Source organism: Cervus elaphus, chromosome X, assembly GCF_910594005.1.
Source record: "Cervus elaphus chromosome X, mCerEla1.1, whole genome shotgun sequence".
NCBI lineage: Eukaryota > Metazoa > Chordata > Mammalia > Artiodactyla > Cervidae > Cervus > Cervus elaphus.
Window position 1 is genome coordinate 110,468,904 of NC_057848.1, and position 23,228 is coordinate 110,492,131.

The following is a 23,228-nucleotide window of genomic DNA, read 5'->3' on the forward strand; positions in this document are numbered from 1 at the left end:
TTGGCACCAAACAGATGCCTCTCCTGACATCCAGCCCAGAGACTAACCTGTCTCCTGTGTTCCCTGTACCTTCCCTCCTGCTCCCCAGTTCACTGGATCCAGGCTTCATGCCCAAAACCTCTACTCAGTACAAAGAAGGAGAAGCAAAATATTGGTGCCTGTCTCAGGGGTGAGGGCTAAAGAGGAGAGGAGGACTGTGTGCAGGTTCGAGCATGCAAGGTGGGACTGGGGTGGGGGTGGGGATGGTACCGGCAGTAGGGACTCCAATGAGAGGGCAGAGCCTGGGAAGGCAGAGATGAGGGCACCTGTGCCTGTTTCCACCTGCTGAACTACACATGCAGGCAAGGTAACCAATGGCAAGTCAAGGGAGGGATCAAGGGTGCTCCAACAGGAAAAGAGAGTGGTCAGGGTAAATAGGACAATGAGTCCAGTGCGGCAAGGAGGATGGGCTGGAGCTCTGTATCGGGGTCATGATTTCCTTCCAACGGGGAGGCAGAATGTCAGCAATGGATGGGAACCGGCAAATCCCAGGAGGGTGTTTAAGAACTAGAAGAGGGATTTTAGGGGAATGGGAGGATGTATCAATGTGGCCAGACAGAACCCTAAGTGAACCCAGACTGGGGGCACTCCATTGCCCTGCTAGCATGGATGGTAGCAGAGACTGACCCAGAGTCCCCACCACAGGATTCCAGAGGTACTGTTCTGCAACAGACTCTAATATGGAGTGACTCCTCACCAGGCCTTGCCCCACTCCCCCAACCCCTACCACCCAGAGACAGGGCAGGACACAGAATATGAGAATTCCTTTAATCAAAAACTGCTGTGAGACTGGAGCAGAGAGGGGGCAAAACAAGGGGCAGAGGATGTTCTGGTGGAGGCAGAATGAGAGGCAACAAGCTTGGCCAGAGCTCGCCAGCCCTGGAGGTAACAGCTGCTCATCTTCCAGAAAGATACTGGGCTCAACCTGTAAAACAGCAGAGTCAGGGAAGAGCCTCAAGCCTGGGCCAGCCCACAGCCCTGCTCAACAGCCAACGTTGTGGGAAGGGGTATGGTGTGTGTAACACTCACTTCAAAGGATCTGGAACTTGTCAGACAGGTACCGCATGGAGGCTGCAAATTGGAGAGGCATAAACAGGCGCTCCAGACAGACGGACATAGAAGCCTGTGCCCCTGTCCCCGTGGGGAACCACCTAGCCCTGCAACCTGAAACCCACCTACCCCCAGCCCCGATGCAAAGAGCTCTGGGCCTGATCACTCCCCACCAACGGAATTTAATGTGGAGCCATTTCCTAAAAGGAAACAAAATGTGCCAGCAGCTCTCAGGCTCGGGGCCACGCCCGAACCTTTCAAAAATTGTCTCGCAAGCAATCCAACAAGACCCTTAGAGGCCACAACAGATCAACAAGGCATCTCTACAAGTCCTATCAGAAGGAGCTCTCTAGGACTCGTCTGGCTGGCAGAGTGTGCATGCAGTCCGCACAGTACTTTGCTACTTGTCCGCATGCCCAGCTGGACATGCACCGCATGCTCCAGGGACAGGCTTGATAGGTTCTCCTCCCCACAGAAATGCTGATCCCTACGAGGCCCCCTGCACCTGCAGCCCACCTCACCCCAAGGGCCCACCCCAATTCTGCACTAAGAACCCGTTCCTCTCTGTCCCTGGTTCCTCATACCAAGTTGCTCCTTAAGGTCATCTATTTCTCTCTGTAGCACCAGACACTAGGCCACCAGACACAGGAAGAAGAGAAATGGTTAGTATACACCCGCCTCCCCTCTCCTCCTCCCCTCTTCTCCCCCGGGCCCGCCATCCCAAAGCCAGGTGTCTAGATTGGCAAGGGAAAGACTTTCCTCAGTGGAAAGGAGGTGGGCTCCCTCCCTGCGGTGCGGGATGGGATGGGGGTGCGGGACCCACACATGTCAGGTGCACGTGGACCCAGATCCCACCATGGGGTTTGGGTGTGCATTTCCAGGAGCCAGAAGAAGTATTACCCGAGGACATCCCTGCCTTCCGGGTGGCTGCTGCTGCCTTTTTGGCCTTGGGGGATGGTCAGTTGGTTCCCGGTCACCTGACAGGGAAAGGACACGCAATCCAGCTTCCCAGGTTCCTACTGAGGTGCAAAGGGCCAAGCCGGGTCTAACGTGAGCTGAGGCAGTACCGCCCTCTGCTAGCATCAAGTCTCCCCTGCTCTGCCCGGCAGGCAGCCCAAACTGTCTCTCTGGGCCTGCCCCTCCTATTCCGTGGGGGCGGCCATTTCACCACAATGGTCGCAAAAGACTATGGTTCTGGGTTTGAGCTTCCCAGAGTGGCAGCCACAGCCAGCACCTGGGAGAGCAATGTGGGCCAACAGCACTTCACAGAAAAGACTATTAGCCTGCAGGTCTATGCCCAGAGTAGCTGTTGGGGCACTGTCACCCATCACCCCTACCAAACAAAACAGGTTGATACCCTCTTTCTCATGGGAGAAGCGGCCTGAGAGCAAGGCTGAGTCCCCAGATGAGAGAGAGAGAGAGTCAGAGACAGAGGTTTCTGCCCTCACCCCTGGCCTCCTCCCCCCATATCAAAACCCAGGACACTCACCTGAGGGGCCAGGCCCTCTCGGCCTGACTTCTCCCTTGTTCATGGCCACGGGCTCTGAGTTTCCTGCATCCTGTGCACCTCTGAAGTTGACGTTGGCGCCGCTGGGTTCTCCATGATGCACCCATGGACAAGATGGCCCCGGCCTGTCAGTGGTCAGCTAAAAACAAAGATTTCTCACTGATCTGGAGTAAGTGTGTGTGCGTGCACGGGTGTGTGTACCAGTGCATTTATATGTCTATTCCTGTGTGTGTGAGAGCTCATGTGATTCAAGACCGAGCTGAGGCAGGGAATTGGAAAGAGAATTGAAAGGCTGATCTCTTTAGCACATTTTCTGTCAGTCAGCCCCAGGCCAGCAGGTAGAGCTGAACTGGGGAGAGTAATGTGGCACTGAGAAAGCCTGGGTCCCATCCCTGAAAGGTTTGGGGAGCAGCTAGGAAGTAGGATTCAGGAAAGTGATGCGTCTAAACACCGAAGCTCTGTGAAGCTTTTAAGGGGTCCCCTCAAATCAATTCAGCTACCAGCTCTCCCTTCCACTCCAGCCCCAGCCTCGTGGAGGAGGCTGGAACCAGGCCAAGGGTTAAGAGCCGAGCCCAGCACACCCAAAGTGCTACCTTAACGTTTGTCCCTAGTAAAAGGACCCCAATCTGGCATCCTAATGACCCAGTGACGGAGGGCCACCCAATGACAACACCTGCGGGATGGAGAGAGGGAGCAAGGTGTGAAGACCTGTGCCGTGGGGAGGGTGGGAGGGGGAAGAGTGTGGAGAGAGGAGGGGCCTTGCCGACTCACTTGGCCCTTTGGGAATGGATCTCTATTTGGGTTGTTGCCTTCTCCAGACACCGCCATTGCTGCCACCGATTCCCGGGCCCGCCTAGGCATGGATTTCTTCGCCATTGCTGCCACCGACTCCCAGGCCTGCCTAGCCACGGATTTCTTCCCAGTGACGGTGTGCTTGGACTCTTGGGCTACCCAAGGGACCAAGGCATACTTCTTGGACCTCCCGAGGAGCTGGATGCCGGAGATTGGAGGAAAGGTGGCCGGTTCCAGGGGAGTGGCCGAGATTCCCTGCCCCCAGGAAGGGAAGGTTCTCTCCACGGCAGGATTGGAGATGCCCCCAAGGGATTTCTTCTCCTGGACCCCCTTCCTCCTAGGAGTGGGCCGCCGCCTGCTGCCTGTAGACGCAGCTGCAGGAGCTGATACTACTGCCACTCCTAGGTAGCTGGGCAGGCTGCCCCCCTTCCCCCAGAGCACGCTCTGCATTTTCTTAGGGGGAGAGATGTCCTCCTGCTCTGCATCACCCTGCCTGCCCTCCCTTTCCACAACCGAAATTAATCCCCACGGAGCCAAGGACAGGCAAGTGCCTGGCACATTAAGGAGATTCTCCCTGCCTTGGACATTCGAGCGTCTGGGTGTGTTCCCAGGATCCTCAGGGCTGTTGAGCTTGGCCTGGCCTCCATCTTTGGGATAAATGCTCACTCTCCTTAGTTCTATCTCACTGAACTCATCAGAGGACTCGGGGTCGGACAGCAGCCCGGCTGTGCTTTCTAAGGGAGGCCACTGGTGATCCACAGCCACGTTCAACCTACTCTTAGTGTCTCTCATAGGGTTCCCCCAGGCCCGGCCCGCCTTGAGCCCGCCGACCCGGAGAGGGACGGCCTCAGCCTGTGCAGTTTCCCCACACCTCTGGGTGGCACCGTCTTGACTGGTGGGATTCGCCTCCAGGTCCCACAAGCCAGACACTTCACTGACCGGGTAGCTCTCCTGGAACAGGCATCTGCGGGTGCCCAGCATGCTTAGGTCGGCCAGCTGTTGCAGGATGGCTGCCACTGACTCATCAGCCAGCTGCAGGGCATCCCCCTGGTCGTCGGCAGGAGAGCCAGGCCAGCCTTCACGGCCCCAAAGCACCAGCCCTCTCGCTTCCAGCAGCTCCCGCTCTGACTCGAAGCCCTCAGGGTCTGGGAAGCCATTCCCGCCCTCACCCTCACCGCTTCCCAGTGTCCCTGGCTCGGGGCTGGGGCCGGGTCCCCGAGGGGCTGTGGAGCCGGCCTCAAGGCCCCTTATGTGCTCTCTGCACTCTGAGCCGAAACCCGCTCCCGAAACAGACACCTCATCATCTGTGGAGCTCATATTGTGATCTGGATGGCCGCTGGACCTGGGGTGCTGACGATTTATCAACCAGGTCGTGGTGGCCGCGGTGGTGGCGGTCAGGGCAGGTGAGCCGGGCAGCGTCTGGAGCTCGCCGAAAAGCACCAGCGGCACCACACGCAGGAGATGGCCGCAAATGACGCGAGGTTTTCAGCGCGCCAGAGCTGCCACCTCCTCATTGGTCCGGCTCTTGCCAACCAGCACACGCCTTGTTTGGCCGTCCCCTCGAGGTGTAACCAATGGGATCGAGAGCCTCCTCTGGTTTGGTGCCAAGCCCAAGGGCCCTCCCGGCAGTACGCGCGAGTTGGCGGGTGAACGTGATGCTGCGAGTACACCTGTGTCAAGCCTCTCGTCCCACTTCCTCCATTCCGAGAGAGCTTAACCATTCCGAGAGTGGGAGAGTTTAGGGGCAAACCCTGTGGCGGTGGTGCAGGAATTCCATTTGGGAGGTAATTTGGCAGAATCTATGAAAAGCAACTTATACAGCAGAGACCCCGTGCCCGGCACTCTTCTAAGTACTGTACGTATCTAAAAAAGCTATGTTTTCCCCTCTATCAGGAAGTCCACTGCCTGGCACATCGTCTAAAAGTGAGGGTTTATTTCTAAGATCTCTATTTTACTCCATTGGTCTATTTGTTTATATGGCAGTAACACACAGTTTTCATTAGTGGAGCTTTGTAATGTTTTGAAATCAGGAAGTGTGAGTTCTCTACTTTTTCTTTGTCCAAGTTGTTTTCCCTATTAAAGATCTCTTTAGATTCTACTTAAACTTTCGGCTGAGTTTCTCTATTTCTGTAAAGCATGCTATTGTGATTCTGATAGGGTTTGCATTGGATCTGTAGATCACTCTGGGTAGTGTGTTAGAAGAACAGATTTAGTGGAGTGTGTGTGTCTGTGTGTGTGTGTGTAAAAGAATTGACTCATTCAATTATAGCAGCTGGTAAGTCCCAAGATCTAGAGGGTGAGTTGGCTAGCTGGAGACTCAGAAGAGCCAGTGGTTTAGCTCTAGTCCAGGTTAGAAGGCCTAAGAACCAAACCAATAGAGTTGATATTTCAGTTTGGGTCTAAAGGCAGGAAAAGAAGCCAAAGTCCCACGTCCAAAGGCTTTCACGCAGGAGGACTTCTCTTTTTTTTTTTTTTTTTTTATTAGTTGGAGACTAATTACTTCACAACATTTCAGTGGGTTTTGTCATACATTGATATGAATCAGCCATAGATTTACACGTATTGCCCATCCCGATCCCCCCTCCCACCTCCCTCTCCACCCGATTCCTCTGGGTCTTCCCAGTGCACCAGGCCCGAGCACTTGTCTCATGCATCCCACCTGGGCTGGTGATCCTTTTCACCATAGATAGTATACATGCTGTTCTTTTGAAACATCCCACCCTCACCTTCTCCCACAGAGTTCAAAAGTCTGTTCTGTATTTCTGTGTCTCTTTTTCTGTTTTGCATATAGGGTTATCGTTACCATCTTTCTAAATTCCATATATATGTGTTAGTATGCTGTAATGTTCTTTATCTTTCTGGCTTACTTCACTCTGTATAAGGGGCTCCAGTTTCATCCATCTCATTAGGACTGATTCAAATGAATTCTTTTTAACGGCTGAGTAATATTCCATGGTGTATATGTACCACAGCTTCCTTATCCATTCATCTGCTGATGGGCATCTAGGTTGCTTCCATGTCCTGGCTATTATAAACAGTGCTGTGATGAACATTGGGGTGCACGTGTCTCTTTCAGATCTGGTTTCCTCAGTGTGAATGCCCAGAAGTGGGATTGCTGGGTCATATGGCAGTTCTATTTCCAGTTTTTTAAGAAATCTCCACACTGTTTTCCATAGTGGCTGTACTAGTTTGCATTCCCACCAACAGTGTAAGAGGGTTCCCTTTTCTCCACACCCTCTCCAGCATTTACTGTTTGTAGACTTTTGGATAGCAGCCATCCTGACTGGTGTGTAATGGTACAGGAGGACTTCTCTTACATGAGGAAAGGTTGCTTTTTTGTTTAATCAGACTATCAACTGATTAGGTAAAGCCCACCCACATTATCAGGGGGACATCTGTTTTATCCAGTTGACTGATTTAAATGTTAATCTCATGGAAAAGCACTCTACAGAAACATCCAGAATAATGTTTGACTAAATATCTAGGCACTCTGTGTACCAGTCAAGCTGACACATAATATTAACCACCTCAGATAGCATGGACTTCTTAACAATATGTAGTATTCTGATCTGTGCAGACAGATGCCTTTCCATTTATTTGTGTCTTTTTTAGTTTCTTTCAGCAATGTTTTGTAGTTTGCAGTGTACAAGTTTCTGACTGCTTGCTTGAGTTTATTCCTCAGTATTTTATCCTTTTTTGCTGCTAATGTCAATGGAATTGTTTTATTTTTTAAAAAATTATTTATTTTACTTTACAACGTTGTATTGGTTTTGCCATACATTGACACGAGTCCGCCATGGGTGTACATGTGTTCCCCATTCTGAACTCCCCCCCACAACTCCCTCCCCAGCCCATCCCTCTGGGTTATCCCAGTGCACCAGCCCCTAGCATCCTGTATCATGCATCGAACCTGGACTGGCGATTCGTTTCCCATATGATAATTTACATGTTTTAACGTTATCCTCCCATTTCATCCCGCAACTCACCCTCACCCTCTCCCACAGAGTCCAAAAGACTGTTCCATACATCTGTGTCTCTCTTGCTGCCTCGCATACAGAGTTATCGTTACCATCTTTCTAAATTCCATATATATGCGTTAGTATACTGTATTGTTGTTTTACTTTCTGGCTTACTTCACTCTGTACAATAGGCTCCAGTTTCATCCACCTCATTAGAGCTGATTCAAATGTATTCTTTTTAATGGCTGATTAGTATTTCATTGTGTATATGTACCACAGCTTTCTTATCCATTCATCTGCTGATGGGCATCTAGGTTGCTTCCATGTCCTGGCTATTATAAACAGTGCTGTGGTGAACATTGGGGTACACGTGTCTCTTTCAGATCTGGTTTCCTCAGTGTGTATGCCCAGCAGTGGGATTTCTGGGTCATATGGCAGTTCTATTTCCATTTTTTTTAAGGAATCTCCACACTGTTCTCCATAGCGGCTGTACTAGTTTGCAATTCCACCAACAGTGTAAGAGGGTTCCCTTTTCTCCACACCCTCTCCAGCATTTATTGCTTGTACACTTTTGGATAGCTGCCGTTCTGACTGGCGTGTACCTCATTATGCTTTTGATTTGCATTTCTCTGATAATGAGTGCTGTTGAGCATCTTTTCATGTGTGTTTGTTAGCCATCTGTATGTCTTTGGAGAAATGTCTGTTTAGTTCTTTGGCCCACTTTTTGAGTGGGTCTTTTATTTTTCTGGAATTGAGCTACAGGAGTTGCTTGTGTATTTTTCAGATTCATTCTTTGTCTGTTGCTTCATTTGCTATTATTTTCTCACATTTTGAAGATTGTCTCTTCACTTTGCTTATAGTTTCCTTTGTTGTGCAGAAGCTTTTAAGTTTAACTAGGTCCCATTTGTTTATTCTTGCTTTTATTTCCAATATTCTGGGTGGTTTGACATAGAGGATCCTGCTGTGGTTTATGTCGGAGAGTGTTTTGTCTATGTTCTCCTCTAGGAGTTTTATAGCTTCTGGTCTTACATTTACATCTTTAATCCATTTTGAGTTTATTTTTGTGTATGGTGTTAGAAAGTGTTCTAGTTTCATTCTTTTACAAGTGCTTGAGCAGTTTCCCAGCACCACTTGTTAAAGAGATTGTCTTTTCTCCATTGTATATTCTTGCCTCCTTTGTCAAAGATAAGTTGTCCATAGGTGTGTGGATTTATCTCTGGGCTTTCTATTTTGTTCCATTGATCTATATTTCTGTCTTTGTGCCAGTACCACACTGTCTTGATGACTGTGGCTTTGTAGTAGAGACTGACGTCGGGCAGGTTGATTCCTGCAGTTCCATTCTTCTTTCTCAAGATTGCTTTGGCTATCGAGGCTTTTTGTATTTCCATACAAATTGTGAAATTATTTGTTCTAGTTCTCTGAAAAATACCATTGGTAGCTTGATAGGGATTGCATTGAATTTGCAGATTGCTTTTGGGTAGCATACTCATTTTCACTCTATTGATTCTTCCGATCCATGAGCATGGTATATTTCTCCATCTGTTTGCGTCCTCTTTGATTTCTTTCATCAGTGTTTTATAGTTTTCTATATATAGGTCTTTTGCTTCTTTAGGTAGATTTATTCCTAAGTATTTTATTCTTTTTGTTGCAATGGTGAATGGAATTGTTTCCTTAATTTCTCTTTCTGATTTCTCATTTTTAGCATATAGGAATGCAAGGGATTTCTATGTGTTAATTTTATATCCTGCAACTTTACTATATTCATTGATTACTCTAGTAATTTTCTGGTGGAGTCTTTAGCATTTTCTATGTAGAGGATCATGTCATCTGCAAACAGTGAGAGTTTTACTTCTTCTTTTCCAATATGGATTCCTTTTATTTCTTTTTCTGCTCTGATTGCTGTAGCCAAAACTTCCAAAACTCTATTGAATAGTAGTGTTGAGAGTGGGCAACCTTGTCTTGTTCCTGATTTCAGGGGAAATGCTTTCAATTTTTCACCATTGAGGATAATGTTTGCTGAGGGTTTGTCATATATAGCTTTAATTATGTTGAGGTATGTTCCTTCTCTGCCTGCTTTCTGGGAGGTTTTTTTAAAAATCATAAATGGATGTTGAATTTTGTCAAAGGCCTTCTCTGGATCTATTGAGATAATCATATGGTTTTTATTTTTCAATTTGTTAATGTGGTGTATTACATTGATTGATTTGCAGATATTGAAGAATCCTTGCATCCCTGGGATAAAGCCCACTTGGTCATGATGTATGATCTTTTTAATATGTTGTAGGATTTTGTTTGCTAGAATTTTGTTAAGGATTATTGCATCTATGTTCATCAGTGTCATTGGCCTATAGTTTTCCTTTTTTGTGGCATCTTTGTCAGCTTCTGGTATTAAGGTGATAGTGGCCTCATAAAATGAGTTTGGAAGTTTACCTTCCTCTGCAATATTCTGGAAGAGTTTGAGTAGGATAGGTATTAGCTCTTCTCTAAATTTTTGGTAGAATTCAGCTGTGAAGCCGTCTTGTCTTGGGCTTTTGTTTGTTGGAAGATTTCTGATTATAGTTTCATTTTCCGTGCTTGTGATGTGTCTCTTGAGAGTTTGTATTTCTTCCTGGTTCAGTTTTGGAAAGTTATACTTTTCTAAGAATTTGTCCATTTCTTCCAAGTTGTCCATTTTATTTGCATATAGATGCTGATAATAGTCTTATGATCCTTCGCATTTCTGTGTTGTCTGTTGTGATCTCTCCATTTTCATTTCTAATTTTGTTCAGTTGATTTTTCTCCCTTTGTTTCTTGATGAGTCTGGCTAATGGTTTGTCAATTGTATTTACCTTCTCAAAGAACCAGCTTTTGGTTTTGTTGATTTTTGCTATGGTCTCTTTTGCTTCTTTTGCATTCATTTCTGCCCTAATTTTTAAGATTTCTTTCCTTCTACTAACCCTGGGGTTCATAATTTCTTCCTTTTCAAGTTGCTTTAGGTATACAGTTAGGTTATTTATTTGGCTTCTTTCTTGCTTCTTGAGGTATGCCTGTATTGCTATGAACCTTCCCCTTAGCACTGCCTTTACAGTGTCCCATAGGTTTTGGGTTGTTGTGTTTTCATTTTCATTCGTTTCTATGCATCTTTTGATTTCTGTTTTGATTTCTTCCGTGATTTGTTGGTTGTTCAGCAGCATGTTGTTCAGCCTCCATGTGTTGGAATTTTTAATAGTTTTTCTCCTGTAATTGACACCTAATCTTACTGCATTGTGGTCAGAAAAGATGCTTGGAATGATTTCAGTTTTTTTGAATTTACCAAGGCCAGATTTATGACCCAGGATGTGATCTATCCTGGAGAAGGTTCCCTGTGCGCTTGAGAAAAAGGTGAAATTGATTGTTTTGGGGGGAAATGTCCTATAGATATCAATGAGGTCTAACTGGTCTATTGTATCATTTAAAGTTTCTGTTTCCTTGTTAGTTTTCTGTTTAGTTGATCTATCCATAGGTGTGAGTGGGGTATGAAAGTCTCCCAATATTATTGTGTTATTGTGAATTTCCACTCTCATACTTGTTAGCATTTGTCTTACATATTGTGGTGCTCCTGTGTTGGGTGCATATATATTTATGATTGTTATATCTTCTTCTTTGATTGATCCTTTGATCATTGTGTAGTGTCCCTCTTTATCTCTTTTCACAGCCTTTGTTTTAAAGTCTATTTTATCTGATATGAGTATTGCGACTCCTGCTTTCTTTTGGTCTCTATTTGTATAGAATATCTTTTTCTAGCCCTTCACTTTCAGTCTGTATGTGTCCCTTGTTTTGAGGTGGGTCTCTTGTAGACAACATATATAGGGGTCTTGTTTTTGTATCCATACAGTCAGTCTTTCTCTTTTGGTTGGGGCATTCAACCCATTTACATTTCAGGTAATTATTGATAAATATGATCCCATTTATTGTTTTGGGTTTGAGTTTATACATCCTTTCTGTGTTTCCTGTCTTGAGAAGATCCTTTAGCATTTGTTGGAGAGCTGGTTTGGTGGTGCTGAGTTCTCTCAGCACTTGCTTGTCTGTAAAGCTTTTGATTTCTCTCTCCTTCATATTTGAATGAGATCCTTGCTGGGTACAGTAATCTGGGCTGTAGGTTATTTTCTTTCATCACTTTAAGTATGTCCTGCCATTCCCTTCTGGCCTGAAGAGTTTCTATTGAAAGATCAGCTGTTATCCTTATGGGAATCCCCTTGTGAGTTATTTGTTGTTTTTCCCTTGCTGCTTTTAATATTTGTTCTTTGTGTTTGATCTTTTTTAATTTGATTAATATGTGCCTCTGGGTGTTTCGTCTTGGGTTTATCCTGTTTGGGACTCTCTGGGTTTCTTGGACTTGGGTGATTATTTCCTTCCCCACTTTAGGGAAGTTTTCAACTATTATCTCCTCAAGTATTTTCTCATGGTCTTCCTTTTTGTCCTCTTCTTCTGTGACTCCTATGATTCGAATGTTGGGATGTTTCACGTTGTCCCAGAGGTCTCTGAGGTTGTCCTCATTTCTTTTAATTCTTCTCTTTTCTCCTCTCTGTTTCATTTATTTCTACCATTCTATCTTCTACCTCACTTATCCTATCTTCTGCCTCCGTTATTCTACTGCTGGTTCCCTGCAGAGTGTTTTTGATCTCATTTATTGCATTGTTCATTATATATTGACTCTTTTATTTTTTGTAGGTCTTTGTTAAACCTTTCTTGCATCTTCTCAATCCTTGTCTCCAGGCTATTTATCTCTAACTCCAATTTGCTTTCAAGATTTTGGATCATTTTCACTATCATTATTCGGAATTCTTTATGAGGTAGATTCCCTATCTCTTCCTCTGTTGTTTGGTTTGGTGGGCATTTATCCCGTTCCTTTCCCTGCTGCGTATTTCTCTGCCTTTTCATCTTGTGTATATTGCTGTGTTTGGGGTGGCCTTTCTGTATTCTGGCAATTGGTGTTTCCTCTTTATTGTGGAGGTTCCTTGCTGTGGGTGGCGTTGGACAGGTGGCTTGTCAAGGTTTTCTGGCTAGGGAAGCTTGTGTCAGTGTTCTGGTGGGTGGAGCTGGATTTCTTCTCTCTGGAGTGCAATGAAGTGTCCAGTAATAAGTTTTGAGATGTCAGTGGGTTTGGTGTGGCTTTGGTCAGCCTGTACTCGGGATTAGGTTCCTGTGTTGCTGGAGAATTTGCATGGTATGTCTTGCTCTGGAGCTTGTTGGCCCTTGGGTGGTGCTAGGTTTCAGTGTAGGTATGGAGGTGTTTGATGAGCTCATATCGTTTAATGTTCCCTGGATTTAGGAGTTCTCTGGTAGTCTCAGGATTTGGACTTAAGTCTCCTGCCACTGGTTTTCAGACTTATTCTTACAGTAGCCTCAAGACTTCTTCATCTATACAGCACCAATGATAAAACATCTAGGTTAATGATGGAAAGTTTCTCCACAGTGAGGGACACCAGAGAGGTACACAGAGTTACATGGAACAGAGAAGAGGGAAGAGGGAGTTAAAGCTGACCAAGAGGAGCAGAAGGGGTATCAAAAGGGGAGACAGCAAGCTAGCCAGTAATTGCTTCCCTATGTGCTCTCCACAGCCTGGACCCCTTGGAGAGTTTCACAGAGTTACACAGAGAGGAGAAGAGGGAGGAAGGAGACAGAGGCGGCCAGGAGGATAAAAGGGGGAATCAAAAGGAGAGAGACAGATCCAGCCAGTAATCAGTTCCCTAAGTGTTCTCCACAGCCTGGAACATACAAAGAGATTCACCAAGTTGGGTAGAGAAGAAAAGGGGGTGGGGGAGATAGAGGCGACCTGGTTGAGTGAAAGGAGAGTCGAAAGGGGGAGAGAGCAATCAGGCCAGTGATCCTGCTCCCAAGTAAAAATGGATACTGAAGATTGGGTTCTTAAAGGTACAAAGTTGATAACCAATACCAAAAAGCAAAGATTAAGAATCCTGAGTAGAGGTTAAATTACCAACAATACAGTATTTAAAAAAAAAAAAAGGGAAAAAAGCAGAAAACAGAAAAAAAAAAAAGCAAAACATCAAACCAGTGAACAAACAAACAAACAAAAGACTAAGTAAGAGAAATTATAAAATATGTATATATGAAGTTTGTTTTAAAAATAGAGTCTTTTTTTGGCAAGGTAATGGTAGGTTATAAAAATGAAAATTAAAGGTATAATGGGAACATAAAAATAAAAAGATAAAACAAAAAAGACAACAAAGTAAAAAATTGTTAAAAAATTATTTTTTTTAATTTAAAAAATGATAATAGTAAAAATATATCTGAGACTTTCTCTGGAGCTGTTGCAGACAGTGTGGGGTCAGTTTATCTTCAGAGAGTTCCTTGGTCCGGCTTGTATTTCTCAAGGTCTATAGGCCCATTCCTATGTAGTCGGTGCTAACTCCAGGGTTTTAATCTATTGCACCTGTCACTTCCAAAGCTGTTCCCTCTGTTTATTTTAGCTTTTGTTTGCTGGTCTCTTCAGTGTCTAATTTCTGCCCTGCTACAAGGGGTGCGGTGGTGTTCCCTTTTATTTCCTTTTTTTTTTTTTTTTTTCAGGCTCGCTTGTTCAGTCGTGCTTTGGGGAGGGAGGAACACTGTGAACAAATATCACTGGCGGGTGCTCACAGTGATTCAGCCACACTAGGTTTGCCCCCGCTCACGCCGGGTGTGCTTCCCCAGTCTACACTGCTCAGACTCTAGGTTGCTCTGCCGGGAACTGTCTGATGCAGACTCTGGTTTACATGCACTTCTGAGGTCTAAGCTGCTCAGGTTCAGGTTCTCAGGTACTCCACAAAGGCGCAGACTTGGTTGGACCTGGTTTTGCGCCCGACCCAGGCCCGAGCAGCTCAGGTGACCAGGTGCTTGGTGCGCGTATTCACCCCCAGTTGGAGGCTGCGGCTTACCCCCTCTCCCGTTCCAGCCTCTTGGTTTTCTGGGTGTGCAACAAGTGCGCCTTCTTAGGTGTGCCGTGTGTCTCTTCTGGGGAGCTGGTCTCTGGCTGCAACCCTCCTAGCAGATGTCGATCGTCCAGAGTCCCAAGAAGTCTTGGTTAGCAGAGAAATCTGCTTGCATTTGGTATAGGGTGCCTCTCTGGGGTCGAATGCCTGCTTCCGACTCTGGCTGCCCTCGCCTGCCTGTCTCCGGCGGGGGATGGGCCGGTCTGCAGCCGGCTAGCTCTGCTCAGTGCTTTGTTCTGTGAGCGTGCCTGGCGATGTCTTAGGTTAGGGCTTTTCACGTGATCACAGGATAGCTACCCCACAGTCTGGGTTGCTATCTCAAGCTAATTCCCTCAGATTGCCCTCAGGGCATTCAGGCCTGGATCTTACCCTAAGCAATGCAGCCTGCTCCTCCCTGTCCCTCCCCTGCTTGCTAGTGGGGGATGCAACCGTCTGGGCTGCTGCTCCACTGGAAGTTGCTGTTAGGCACGTAATCTGTGGGTTTTAATTATTTATTTATTTTTCCTCCCCGTTATTTTGTCCTCTGAGATTCCAAGGCTCACCACAGACCCGCCTGAGAGAGTGTTTCCTGGTGTTTGGAAACTTCTCTCTTTTTTAAGACTCCCTTCCCAGGACGGATCTCCGTCCCTACCTCTTTTGTCTCTCTTTTTATCTTTTCTATTTTGTCCTACCTCCTTTTGAAGACAATGGGCTGCCTTTCTGGGTGCCAGATGTCCTCTGCCAGCAATCAGAAGTTGTTCTGTGGAATTTGCTCGGTGTTCAAATGTTCTTTCAATGAATTTGTGGGGGAGAAAGTGGTCTCCCCGTCCTATTCCTCCGCCATCTTAGGACTGCCTCCCTTGAATTGTTTTCTTAATTTCCTTTTCAAATTGTTCTTTGTTAGTGTATAGTAATACAACTGAATTGTTTTTGGATTTTGTGTCCTACAACTTTGTTGAATTTGTTTATCAGTTCTACCAGTTTTGTGCATGTGTGTGTGTGTATGGGTGTGTGTAATCTTTTGAGTTTTGCATGTAAAAAATGATGCTATCTTCAACAGAGATAATTTTACTTCTTTCTGATGTGGATGCCTTTTATTTCTTTTGCTTTCCTAACAGCTCTGGCTATTATTTCCAGTTGTTGAGTACTAACATAATCGTGAGATCAGGCGTCCTTGCCTTGTTCCTTACCTTAGAAGAAGAGATTTCAGTTTTTCACCACTGAGTATGATGTTAGTTGTGGCCTTTTTTATGTCGAGGTAATTTCTTTCCACTCCTAGTTCTTTGACCGTTTTTTCTCGTGAAGGAGTGTTGAATTTTTTATGCATCTATGGAGATGATCATGTGATTTTTGTCCTTCATTCTGTTAATGTGTTTTATTACATTGATTAATTTTTGTATGTTAAACTATCCTTGCACCCAAGGGATAAATCCCTTTTGACCGTGGCACATAGTCCGTCTAATATGCTGTTGAATTGTTTTGCTAGTATTTTGTTGAGGATTTTTGCATCTGCATTCATCCGGCAAAGCGGCCTGTAGTGTTCTTTTCTTTTGGTGCCTTTGATATCAGGATAATGCTGGCCTCATAAAATGAGTTTGGAAGTGTTCCCTCTTCTTCAATTTTTTGGCAGCATTTGAGGAAGGTTGGTATTAATTCCTTGAATGTTTGGTGGAATTCTCCAGTGAAGCTATCAGTTCCTGATTTTGTGTGGGGGAGGGGGTGGCGGGGCGGAGGGGAGGTTTGTCATTACCGATTCAATCTCATTATTGGTCTGTTGGGTTTTCTGTTTCTCCTTGATTCAGTTCTGGTAGATTGTGTGTTTCTAGGAACTTATTCATTTCTTCCAGGTTGTCCAATTTCATGCCACAATTGTTCATAATATTCTTTTTTTTCCCATTTATTTTTATTAGTTGGAGGCTAATTACTTTACAATATTGTAGTGGATTTTGCCATACATTGACATGAATCAGCCATGGATTTACATGTGTTCCCCTTCCCGATCCCCCCTCCCGCCTTCCTCTCCATCCCATCCCTCTGGGTCTTCCCAGTTCACCAGCCCTGAGCACTTGTCTCATGCATCCAACCTGCGCTGGTGGTCTGTTTCACCCTTGATAGTATACTTGTTTCAATGCTGTTCTCTCAGAACATCCCACCCTCTCTTTCTCCCACAGAGTCTAAAAGTCTGTTCTGTACATCCGTGTCTCTTTTTCTGTTTTGCATATAGGGTTATCGTTACCATCTTTCTAAATTCCATATATATGCGTTAGTATACTGTATTGGTCTTTATCTTTCTGGCTTACTTCACTCTGTATAATGGGCTCCAGTTTCATCCATCTAATTAGAACTGATTCAAATGAATTCTTTTTAATGTCTGAGTTATATTCCATAGTGTATATGTACCACAGCTTCCTTATCCATTTGTCTGCTGATGGGCATCTAGGTTGCTTCCATGTCCTGGCTATTATAAACAGTGCTGCGATGAACATTGGGGTGCACGTGTCTCTTTCAGATCTGGTTTCCTCAGTGTGTATGCCCAGCAGTGGGATTGCTGGGTCATATGGCAGTTCTGTTTCCAGTGTTTTAAGAAATCTCCCCAGAGGAATCGGGTGGAGAGGGAGGTGGGAGGGGGGATCGGGATGGGGGATACGTGTAAATCTATGGCTGATTCATATCAATATATGACAAAACCCACTGAAATGTTGTGAAGTAATTAGCCTCCAACTAATAAAAAAAAAAATAATCCAAAAAAAAAAAAGAAATCTCCACGCTGTTCTCCATAGCGGCTGTACTAGTTTGCATTCCCACCAACAGTGTAAGAGCGTTCCCTTTTCTCCACACCCTCTCCAGCATTTATTGCTTGTAGACTTTTGGATAGCAGCCATCCTGACTGGCGTGTAATGGTACCTCATTGTGGTTTTGATTTGCATTTCTCTGATAATGAGTGCTGTTGAGCATCTTGTCATGTGTTTGTTAGCCATCTGTATGTCTTCTTTGGAGAAATGTCTGTTTAAATCTTTGGCCCATTTTTTGATTGGGTCATTTATTTTTCTGGAATTGAGCTGCAGGACTTGCTTGTATATTTTTGAGATTAATCCTTTGTCTGTTTCTTCATTTGCTATTATTTTCTCCCATTCTGGAAACTTTCTTTTCACCTTGCTTATAGTTTCCTTTGTTGTGCAAAAGCTTGTAAGTTTAACTAGGTCCCATTTGTTTATTTTTGCTTCTATTTCCAATATTCTGGGAGGTGGGTCATAGAGGATCTTGCTGTGATTTATGTTGGAGTGTGTTTTGCCTATGTTCTCCTCTAGGAGTTTTATAGTTTCTGGTCTTACATTTAGATCTTTAATCCATTTTGAATTTATTTTTGTGTGTCATGTTAGAAAGTGTTCTAGTTTCATTCTTTTACAAGTGGTTGACCAGTTTTCCACAATTGTTCATAATATTCTTGTATAATCCTGTTTGTTATTGTCACATTGGTTGTAATATCCCCTCTTTTTTTATGATTTTGGTTATTTTACTCTTTTTCTCTTAGTTAATCTAGGTAAGTATTTTTAAAATAATATTCTCTGTGTATAACGAAGTTCGTTCACAACACTGCTGTTTATAAAGGCAAAAAGCCCTGACTGCTACTTATATTTTCATCGCAAAAAGCTACTAATATCTGTTGAAACTTTACTATGTGCTAGGCCCTCTACATGCATTATGTCATTTAATTCTCACAACAGCCATGTGAGGTAGACACGAATCTTATCCCTATTTTATATATGAGGCACAAACATGTGATAACTTGTCCAAAGTCAAACATCTAGTAGGTGGTGGAATCAGGATTTAAACTCTGGTCTTTGGGTTTATATAGATACAAATCCGTGTTATGCAACTAGTAGCAAAGGAAGTATGTTGCAATAAAAGATATACTGCACTCTTCCAAGGAAGAACTCAAGAAATCTGCAAGTACCTAAAAACATTGTATTGAAACATGAGTGCCCAGGATGGGTTTCTGGCAACCAGTGGGTCCAATGGCTCTGAACCTTTTTTTGGTTGTGGGCCCTGTGTTAGTCTATTCCAGTTGTCAACACCAAATACCACAGGCTGGATGGCTTGAACAAAAGGCGTTTAGTTTCTCATAGTTTGGGAAACTAGAAGTCCAGGATCAAGGTGCCAGCAAGTTCAGTTCCTGGTGTAGGCACTCCTGCTGTATTGCAGTTGGCCATCTTCTCTCTGTTTCCTCACATGACATTTCCTCTGTGTGTGTATGGAGACAGAGAGAGAGAGCGAGAGATATGGTAACTCCTCCTTTTGTAAGGATGCCAGATCCTTTGGGATTAGGGCCCCACTCTTACACAACCTCTGTGTGTGTTGTGCTTGGTCACTCAATTGTGTCCGACTCTTGGTGACCCCATGAACTGCGGCACACCAGGCTCCTCTGTCCATGGGAATTCTCCAGGCAAGAACACTGGAGTGGGTTGCCATGCCCTCCTCCAGGGGAACTTCCCAACACAGGGATGGAACTCAGGTGTGCCACACCGCAGGTGGGTTCGTTACTGTCTAGCCACCAGGGAAGCCCAAGAATACTAGAGTGGGTAGCATATCCCTTCTCCAGGGGTACTTCCCGACAGAGGAATCAAAACCTGTATAGCGGGCAGATTCTTTACAAGCTCCCTCAATTAACCCTAATTACCTCTCTAAAGGCTACATCTCCAAATTCAGTCATGTTGAGGGTTAGGGCTTTAAGAAAGGAATTTGGGGGCAACACAATTCAGCCCATAATAGGACTCCTTTGAGAATCTATTGGAAGCTCTATACACCCTCCTAAGAAGACAGTATACATGCCTCCCACAACTTTGCACACAATTTCAGGAAGTTCTTGGAACCCAGGTTGAGAGCCACTGTTCTAGGTCACCTTCCTCTTTTCCCAGATGGGGAAACAAGAGGTTCAGAAAGGGGAAGGGCTTTTCAGTAGGTTAGGAGAGAGGTAGGTCTCCTGATTCCTCATCAAGTGCTTGCCCTACCTTACTCTGCCTTGTGTTAGGCCTGTTAAGTCAGCAATCCACAGTGACCCCAAAACACTAGAGATTCTATGGATGCAGTGAAGGGGAGTGCTTCACCTGGGGTGCTCAAGTGAGTGAACAAGGCTCTAGCTATAACTGACAGTAAATGGGGCAGATTTCATTGTTTCAAATTAGTCATGAGGTTGGGGAGAAGCTGCACCAAGTTCAACATACTCCCACAGGAGTTCTGAGTGTGAGGCGATGGAGGTGCTTCTGTCCTACCAAATAGCAAAGTGGGGACTGAAGAGGTATAGTTGAACTGTCTGCTGGCCTTGACATGGGGCTGTTCCTCTACTCTCAGATTCCTCATTTGTACACCCCTCAGGAGTAGACCTGTTAGATTTCTACATGAGATTATCTAGCTCTAATATTCTGTACATCTGTGATTCTGGGGCAGGAACCATGCGGGAAAAATCAGTTGAGGCACCTGGGTCCTCGAATCATGGGCAAAACAATTTTTTTTTTCAAAATGTCTTCTGATGGCGTCAAAGAATTAGCAATAAAGCACATGTAGTTTAAAGAGATGAAAAATCCCTAATAAGCACGAGAAGACCCTTTACATACTCAGTCATTTAAGGTAAAGTCCCAAGAGAAATGTTTCCTCACTTTCTGTTTCAGGTCCATCTTTTAAAAGGGAGGCGAATTTGAACAGCCGGAATTCTGAACAACCAGGTTAGAAGATGGAACAGTATTTATAATGGGAAAAGTTATGTTATCTTTAGGCAGAGGGGTGGCCCCAGAAAATGACTCTTGTTTCATTTCATCAATCAATGAGATTTTAAAAGAACATGACATTCTTCCTATTGACCCTATCAATGCCACAAGCCAGTGTGGAGCCTTCACTTGGGCCACAAGACTAGAAACAAAAGCAGGGGCACTCACTGCGGGGTGGCGGCTAACATTTAAGGAAAATTCAGCTTTGCCCCCTACAAAGAACTAAGGAAGGGCTTGAAGGGTTGTGCACACCCACCTACTGCTTCTGTGCCAGTGGAAGGTGGGAGCTCACCCAGTCTAGCACATCAAAGGTCTCAGTTTCTGTCTGATGAGAAGGAGGAAGGAAAGAGCTGCTGCTGAGGGGAGCAAGGGTGAAGGCTGGTGTTAAGATAGAAGTGCCAAACGGGCAAGGGAGATGCAGCCCATCCAACCACCAGCACCAGCACCATCACCACCATATTGGTACAAATAAGCTCTTCAGTCTCAGGGCTTAGTAGACTAATCACAAAGAACAGGAGGAACTCCAAAGGCATGGCATCTGGCCCTTCCCAACAAACAGCCTTAAACGATACTGCCCTCGGCTGGTCAAATCGGTGTATTACAATGCAGGCACATCGCTCTGGGTTTTTTGCCTTCATTTCTTTTTCTTGGGTTCTTGGTGCTCCACCTCTGAGAGGAAGTGGATGGGGAGGGGAGAAGTCTCTGAGAAATTGTATCCAAATACATCACTTCTGCGAGTTTCAGCACAAGTTCACAATTAAATTCTGAATGATAATGTACTACCCAAATATGAACTATTTATTAAAAAGTGAGATTGATATTATAATTATGTAAGCATCACTTTATTATTAAAAAGGTATGAGTTCTCAAAATTATAGCTATTAATGTAGATGAAATAAGATTACTAAGCTCAGTTAGAGATGTTATAAACAAAGAAAGTAACTTTGGTTCTACTTCTGCTTAGAACATAGCTACAATATGCTTACACTGGGATGTTATTTCCTTAAGCATTATATTTTTCTCCAATTATACTGAAACGTAAGATAGATAGAGAAAAAGTCACAATATATACGTTGAGTTTAATAATTGATTATGAAGTGTATACCCCCAAGTCACAGAAGGGGATAGTGTCGGCTACCCGCAACACTCCTACAGTTGCCATGTCTTATCTTAGCCTTGTTCCTTCTTCAAGGAGAATAGGCACACTCTTACTTATGTGCCATCCTTTCTTCCCTTTTCCTCAAAGATTTTATAATATATACATACAAATATATATATATATATATATATATATATATATAAAATGTGAGTTAGTGCTGACAGCTACTTACAGTTATATGAATGGAAGTGTTAAATATATCTGTGTTCCTTCTTGGTTTTTCAATCAATGTTAAATTTGTGAGATTCATGCCTATTCTGTGTAGTAGTACTTGGTATATTTTTCCTGATGAAATTGTGTTTATTCACATGAAGAGGATCTCCCAGAACTTTTGGATTTGAAGCCGGCAGGGCTTAATTTTGGGAGAGCCAGAGAGCCGTGGGTAATAGACTCCACTCTTAAAGGGGGCATACAAAATATCACATGCTACAGGACCCAGGGCTGAAGCAATAATTTGAAGGGAGCCTGGGTCAGAGGCAGCTGCTGATCTTGGAGAGCCTCCCAGAGAGGCAAGAGGCAGCTGGACTCACCCTGGGGGCATCGACACTGGAAGCAGCCATTCTGTGGAGCTCCTTCCACCACGTGGACACTGGCACTAGCCACTGCCGTTTTGGAATCCTCCCTCTACTTACTAGCACCAGTGCCCAGACCTACCCATCAGCCGGTAGGCAATAATACTGGGGCAGGACAAGCTACTAGCCAGGAAGAGACGCAGCCCCACCCACAAGCAAGCCTGCTGTCTTAAGACTCCCTGGAGCTGAACCTGTCAATCAGAGGCCCTGACATACCACACTGGCCCTATACACCAGTAAGAAGGCATTAAGCCAGGACTCCAGGGTCCTGCAGTCAGAGACCCTGGGACCTAGTTCCTGCCCACAGCAGGTCATCACTAGCCCCAGGACCAGTTATACCCATCAGTGGTTAGGCCCCAGCCTTAGTATGCCCTGGACCCAGCCCCAGCCACCAATGGCCCAAAACACCAACTCCTGGACTCCTCCAGAGCCCTGAAGCCAGAGAACCCAAGAACCAGCTCCACACACCAGCAGGCAGACAACAGCAACCGGAGTAACTCCAGCCCTGCAGCCTGCCATGCCAGGAAATAGGTCACCCACCAGCCCCAACAGCCACTGAGTCCCAGCACAGTGTACCAGCAAGTCGACACCAGGTCTGGGACACTTTGGAGCTCTCAGCCAGCAGCTCTGGAATCGGGCCCCACACTGCAGTGTGTGGAAGCCCCCTTTGGGACATCTAGGATCCCACAGCCAGCCACGTCGGGAACTGGCCCCACTCAACAGTGAACTGAGACCAGCTCTGGGGCCCCCAGGGCCCTGCAGCTAGGGACCCAGGAACAGAAACAGAGCTCCACTCACCAGTGAGCTGGCACTAGCCCCAGGACACCCTGGGCCCCAAACACAGCCAACAGCAGGACAAACCAGCCTCAAGACACCCTGGCATGTCAGCGAGCTGCCCCCAGAAACAGCCACACTCGCCAGCAGGACAAGGCAAACTTTGGGACACCTAGGACCCCCTAGCCAGCAATGTAGGAGCTAGCGCTATGTCAGCAGAAGGCTATGCTTATTCATTTGATATTGATTCATAGTGGGGAGACAAGTATGTTTTAGGCTTGCAGGATTATATGCAATAGAATTTACTGTTGTTTAGTGGCTCAGTCGTGTCCCACTCTTTGCCACCCATGGACTGCAGCACGCCAGGCTTCCCTGTCCTTCACCGTCTCCCAGAGGGTGCTCAAACTCATGTCCATTGAGTCAGTGATGCCATCCAAACACCTGACCCTCTGTCATCCCCTTCTCCTCCTGCCTTCAATCTTTCCCAGCATCAGGGTCTTTTCCAATGAGCCAGCTCTTTGCATCAGGTGGCCAGAGTATTGGAGCTTCAGCTTCAGCCTCAGTCCTTCCAATGAATGTGCAGGGTTGATTTCCCTCTGGCTTGACTGGTTTGATCTCCTTGCTGTCCAAGAGACTCTCAAGAGTCTTCTCCAGCAACACACTTCAAAGGCATCAATTCTTCGGCACT

The 23,228-nt window shown here is 45.4% G+C and overlaps 1 protein-coding gene across 3 annotated transcripts; it reads right to left on the reverse strand.

Moving 5' to 3' along the window:
* Positions 1-809: 809 nt before the first annotated feature.
* Positions 810-4,830, reverse strand: LOC122689992 (uncharacterized protein CXorf49 homolog). Of its 3 annotated transcripts, XM_043896897.1 has the most exons (6): positions 3,368-4,830; positions 2,579-2,735; positions 1,990-2,066; positions 1,674-1,719; positions 1,069-1,110; positions 810-964 (listed from the first exon to the last, which is right to left on the reverse strand). In XM_043896897.1, the coding sequence occupies exons 1-5, from the start codon at positions 4,703-4,705 to the stop codon at positions 1,070-1,072; spliced, it is 1,659 nt and encodes a 552-aa protein (XP_043752832.1). In that variant the 5' UTR covers positions 4,706-4,830; the 3' UTR covers positions 810-964; position 1,069. The 3 variants fall into 3 exon arrangements, 2 of the variants coding, with proteins under 2 accessions (XP_043752832.1, XP_043752833.1); XR_006339958.1 differs by lacking the exon at positions 1,990-2,066; XM_043896898.1 differs by lacking the exons at positions 1,674-1,719; positions 1,990-2,066.
* Positions 4,831-23,228: the final 18,398 nt, after the last annotated feature.